The following is a 6158-nucleotide window of genomic DNA, read 5'->3' on the forward strand; positions in this document are numbered from 1 at the left end:
TATTGAAAGGTGCACTTAGACTTTTTTGTAAAGGTGGGTTCCTCCCGCTAAGCATTGTTTAATCACTGTCAGCAAGAATGCCTCTGTGTGTGTCTGACTGATTCTAATAAATAGTGGTTGCGTTGGCAGACGGAGCCATCAGGCGGTAGTGGAGAAAAACATAAAAGACAGAGATCGATTAAAAGCAGAACAGCTCATTTGGTTTCTCCAGCCACACACTTCCCTCTGTGTCGTTGCTGTGAAAGTAACTTGTATTCGAGAATGCTTCTGTGGTTATTAGTCAGTTCTTTCCACTCAAGAAACTAGCACGGGCAAAGCACAGAAAGACTCTTTGGAAATAGGTATCAAGGCCTTTTGTCAGAAATGAAATTCAAACCATTTTTGTTAAAAGCAAAAATAAAATTGTGTTTTCCTAATTGATTGATACTAGTTTTGACGGTTTGGTTTGTGCAGGTGGTAACTTTGCGTCCTTTAATAGAAAATAAACAACTAACAGTGTTAATTTAAACATTTGCCTTTTTTCTTTTTAGTTAACATAAATAAGTTTATTTTGTGAAACATTTGTCAGATACAAAAAAACCTGCGTCGTTAGTACATGCATTAAAAATATCCCTTACAAAAAATCTTACAGATTTATTTTACAAAAAATACAGCTTACTATAGAAAAACTATATATTTTTTGCTATTTTCATATATATATAAATACTTGTTTCTAAAGATTTATATATTTTCTATACATCTATAAAACATGTAATACATTTCTTCAATTTTCTGTAGATTTCTATAGGATTTTTTTTTTAAAAGGGACCCTAAAAAGTTATATTTTTCAGGGAGGGAATTTGTAAGAATGCAACAAACTTCTTATTGTGCATGCACACACACACACACACACACACAAACTCAAACAACTTCACATGTATAATGAATCCTCTTTCACAATAACAAAGCTTTGTCACTAAGCATGGCTGTAGTCAACAACACTGCTTTAAACCCCTTTTATGAGCTGTGTTTATGGAGACTGGGCTGGATTTTGAGCTGGGAAGAAAAGACAAGAAAAACGTGCTGGCAGTCAGTGCAAAGGAACAGCTTTCAAAGGGAAGAAGTCTTTCAGCCTTGGGGACGTTTTTTTAAACCCTGGGAAGGATGTTTATCACAGTGAAGTTTGGGGGTAAGTTCTGATTGGAAATCTAAAAGTTTTTTTTTTTTTTAGAATTTGTTTTTTCCCCTGTCTTACTGTTTTAGGCGTTGCAAGTCTAGCTATCCTCTCATCATACTGTGTGTTGTATAAGGCTTTAGCAGCTTTCTGCATTCAAACCAGGATTGCACAGTGGGCAGGCTCCACTCTAGCAGACTCTAGAGCGCAGGTGTTTATTGATTAACTGCAATATTCTGTGTTTAAAACAACCCCATTTCAACTCCTGTTGACAATGTTAAAAAAAAGCATGTGTCAGACCTATAGAATCATGCATTTAATTATACTGTGTAACCCTACCTGTGGAGCTGAAATCTAGCTCTGGGTGGCAATATGCCATTTAAATTATTAAACTAAATTAATGCCAGCTTTGCACTGTTCTATATTCTCTTTTGCAAATGCACTATGGAGAATTGATGGATCAAAGGAGAACTCATCAGCTGCACTTTGCGATGTGTCAGTACGGCTGTTATTTGTATATTGGACAGCTTTTATTAATAATTGACAGGGAATTAAAGTAAAGACAGGTTTCTTTTTATATTAATCTATACCCACTTGTTTGTTGCTTTTATCTACAGAAGACCAAAAGGAGATATTTAATCCGAACTGTAGAATCATTAACTTCATCCACTCATTGAAAGAGAGATGTAACTGTATGGAAGAAGGTACATGTATTTCTTTGCCAGTGAAAAGCTTTTTTGTTTTGTTCACACAGCAGCATTTATTGATAGAAAAGGGTTGTGGGGTGACCGCAGTAAGCATTAATGTTTCCCTTATAAAGGTCACAGCAAAAGCATAGCAAAGTGTAATGAAGCACAGTGAAAGCATGGTAAAGTATAGGCAGGCATTGTAAAACCCAAAGCGGTATGATAAGGGTAAACTATGCGTAGTATAAATATGGAAAAAGTATTGGAAACTGCAAAAAATACTGTGCAAAAATACAGCGGAAAGGGTTTTTATGGTTAGATTGTTATAGAAAACAGGTGTAAACTGTCTAGGGGCTAGCAGGTAGCTATAGAGAGATACAGTTTGGACTTGTATATTTTAACTTGCTGTATGAAATACTACTGTGTTAGTTAAACACTAACTGTACATACTGAACTCCTGCAAGTAAGTACACTTTCCTGTATTTTCAGGTCAGGTAGGGTTTGCATGCAAGCTATTTCAAATGTGATATTTAATGTTAAAAAGTGTTTACATGCTGTGAAAATCGCCGCAATTCTCAAATCTTAGTAGTGGCATGTTTATTGACACATGAAACTCACTCACAACACCCACCACAGTAGCTTTGCCTAGGTGTGTGCAAATCTTAAGCAAAAGGGATACTACACTATAGGTGACAAAAGTGACAAGTCCTGGGCTCACGGTGTCACAGTGGGTGAGATGGCATCTGAATCTAGGATCCGCAGACTCTTCAGAACCATCGCCACTCATTGCCTCCACGATGACAAGGAACCCTGTCACCAAAGTGATCTCCCGCTGATGTCACCAGATGATCTGGCAATAGCCGTCCCCAATAACAGCACTTTGTTGCCATGTGGTGTATAAAAGCCTTTGTTTTTAAGCAGCGAGGTACAACATTTTTACTTTCAAGACTAAGCCCTTATTTGAGGTTAAAGGGATGTCAATTTACAACTGCATTGTCCCCACTGTTTGCATGATTGTACATACAGGAACTACTTTTGGGAAAGTTGCACAAAGAGAGAGTAAACCCTAAAGGACCAATGACGTTGACAGAACATGGCAATGGACAGTATAAAGGCCACCACACTGTCACTGATGGCTATTTAAAAGTAAATTCTGCTCAAGTCAAGCCTATAAATATTCTGACATCTGCATTATTAACATAAATTCCTCAATAAGAAAAAAACATATAGCACTGTTTCTGTTAAAAATGCAGTCTTGGTTAATTAAATACTAAAAGAATGTTGCTTTAAACCTCATGAAGCTACCGTATGCCAACCATCCTGCATTAAAAATACACAATGTGGGTTTGATTGTGTATCCGTGGATTGAATATGCTATGTTTCTGTTTTAATGAACCAAGACTCCTTCTTTCCTGCAGTTTGTATCGACCTGCTGGATGAATCGGGAGCCCTCGTGAATTTGAGCGAACGTGAAAACTCGCCTGACTTTGCCAGCAGCTTCCTGAAGGAAAGGCACAGGTACATCCTGCTCAAAGTCATCAGTGAGTCCAAAATATAATCACCTCATCTATTTCTGTCTAAAGAAACGAGTGCTATTGTTTTAAACCAGTTTTCATTTCCCAGCTTTGAAAAACGCATTGTGTGTGTTTGTTTTAGGAGGAGATGGCGGTGAAGGGAACAAATATGAATCTCTTTTACTGAACCTAGGAAAATGCCACCCCGATTTAGCAGGTGAGAGCTTGAACAGACATTTTTAATTTTTGTATTAACTTTCTACATTCCTTGTTATGAATCTGCATTGGATTCTTCCCAAGGTGAATACAGTGGTGCTTGTTTACAGCATATGACTGGTACATGAGTATGTGCTCTGTCTTCTATATAATTGCAACAATATATTTCTTACTACATAAAAAATGTTCTGTAATCTACCTCAGTTGAATCTATATATGGTATTATTGCTGGATTTCATTCCAAATTGAATATAATTCAAAGTTGTTTGGTCTCTGCCTGAATAAAAGACCATGCATGGTTTCTAATGCACTTTAAATCTGAAGTGCATAACAATCCATTATCACTCTAATTGCAAAGAAATAATCTTTTGAACAGACTGTAGTTGTATTCTGTGTAGCCCCCTACTGGCCATTCCATAGACCTACGCTCTATTAGTGCATTTTGTAGTTCAGTTTCAATGGACCCAGTAAATAAGCCTCTGTTTCCCACAGATGTCCTACAGAAGCTGTCGAACCCCCAGAGAGACCGGGAGAGGAAGAACTGTGTCTCGAGGAAAGGCCGTCAGCACAAAGACCCTCCGTCCACCCACCCCCACACTAAGAATAAAACCCCTTCCACCAGCAAGAAGAATTCCAATATCAACCACAGAACCTAACAAGAGCCCTCCTCACATGCACTGAGGAAATAGACTGAATCTCAGAAAAAACTGCTTAGAATGAGACATCTGCAAAGGAAATGTTGCCTTCAAAGTCCTTGCAATGTTACAAATACACACACACACACACACACATTGTGTATACCAGAAGAGATGTTTTTTGTCTGTTACCATCTGCATTAAAGGATTAGCATTAACTATGTGTATGCTAATGAGTCAGAAGCAAAATCTGATGCTGTCTTCGAATCTAAAGGAAAATGCTGAGAACTTCACAGTCGCAAAACAGCAGAACGTCTTCAGGAGGATTATTTAGAATTTGTTTTTTATAAATAACAGAATCAACCAGATACCTTCTTTTTACAGCCACAGGACTAGAATACTAGAATATGATCTCAACGATGTGTGAAGCAACATGACCGGTGCTAGGATTTCCAGGGCCCTGGTGCAAGGGTATGAAGTGGATCCCCCCACCAAAAAAACAAAAAAACAAAGAAAAAACAAACCTAAAATAAATCGAATTTTGTTCCAAAAATGTATACAAATCATGTGTGATTTTTGGGGAATTCAACGTCAGTTTATTTAGCTGCACAGGTTTATGTTTCATGATTTTAACTCTTAGCTCGTTGGTGCAAAAGTCAGTCCAAGTAGCTCGATTATAAAAATTTGGTAAAGGTGACTGACTGGGTACCGGTTTCACAATACACGATTCAGTACATTGTATTTGCTGTTTTACATCTCCACTTTTAAACCATATACTGTAAACGTTTTAATTTTTTTTTAGCATTTTCTGCTGCTTTTTGGGAAATTTCTAGCTGTCTTTTCTGCTGTTTTCGCTTTGAACAACCCGACTTGTGTTTTGATGCAATATTCGATATACCGTACGTTATGTATTTATTACCACAACTGGGGAAAAGTTAGCTTACTTCCACCGAGCGTTCTTTTTTTTATTTATGATTTTATACCTTGTTAGTAAACTGTTTGTTGCAATCTTTATAAACAGCAGCTGTGAAAGAAATGCAACCCCCGGCCCGAAATTGAACAGTGTTGTTTTCTAATCGACACTGACCTATTATAAAGAGTCTTGTCTACGTAGCTCTGATTTGATAATGTGTGTTTTGACTGACAGTACAACTTTTCAACGGTTTATTTTTAAACCATCGATAATGGACTTAGAAAAAAAAAAGAAATAGGACTGGTATGGGCAAAGATGTTACAGAATATCTTTAGTATGGGCCCCAGGAGAGGCTGGGCCCGGGTGCACCCCTGGCGCCGGCCCTGTGAAGCAGTCGCACTGGACCGCAAATCTGCCTCATCTGTTATTAAACATGAAATACTGGGCTCTGTTCATAAAGCAGAATGCAAAGCGTGAAGAGATGCAATACATAAAAAATGCTTTGTAACATGTTTTGCATTTTCATTACTTGCCACATATAAACATTATATCTCTGTGGGGTCTCGAGTTTTTCGGAGAGGGTGTATGTAACCCACAACCCCCCTTCTTTTGACGCCTCTGTCTGCAGACTGCGTGGCCTTGAGCCTGGAACTGTAATATATGTCTGGTCTGTCTTGGTTCTCATCACAGACCTCCGGACCTACAAAGTCATCCAAGTGGACACAGTTCTGCTTTCTGCTATATATTTTTAGAAACTGCAATGCATTTCCAGAAACAAGTTCCAAAAATAAAATCATCCGAATCCGGTTGAAAAGTTCATGTGGTAAACAGGAAACTCTTGGAAATAAAAAGAGCAATATTCTTAAACATATCATTTTGATTCTTTCTCAGCTGCTATGGGAATTTCCTTATACGTGATTACCAAGCATAAAAACTGAGATACACACTTACATCTCATCTGTGTTTACAATGGTACTGAATCATGTATTGTGAACCCGGTACCCGGTCAGTCACCTTTATCAGATTTTTATGATCCATTTT

General features: G+C 37.8%; 1 protein-coding gene across 2 annotated transcripts; it reads left to right on the forward strand.

Moving 5' to 3' along the window:
- Nucleotides 1–1011: 1011 nt before the first annotated feature.
- On the forward strand, nucleotides 1012–4537 carry LOC121297472 (uncharacterized protein C22orf15-like). Of its 2 annotated transcripts, XM_041223820.1 has the most exons (5): nucleotides 1012–1168; nucleotides 1771–1857; nucleotides 3258–3380; nucleotides 3496–3570; nucleotides 4062–4537. In XM_041223820.1, the coding sequence occupies exons 1-5, from the start codon at nucleotides 1144–1146 to the stop codon at nucleotides 4223–4225; spliced, it is 474 nt and encodes a 157-aa protein (XP_041079754.1). In that variant the 5' UTR covers nucleotides 1012–1143; the 3' UTR covers nucleotides 4226–4537. The 2 variants fall into 2 exon arrangements, with proteins under 2 accessions (XP_041079754.1, XP_041079755.1); XM_041223821.1 differs by lacking the exon at nucleotides 1771–1857 and having other exon boundaries at nucleotides 1013–1168.
- The last annotated feature ends 1621 nt before the right edge of the window (nucleotides 4538–6158 follow it).

This window comes from Polyodon spathula, chromosome 22 (assembly GCF_017654505.1).
Source record: "Polyodon spathula isolate WHYD16114869_AA chromosome 22, ASM1765450v1, whole genome shotgun sequence".
Classification (NCBI taxonomy): Eukaryota; Metazoa; Chordata; class Actinopteri; order Acipenseriformes; family Polyodontidae; genus Polyodon; species Polyodon spathula.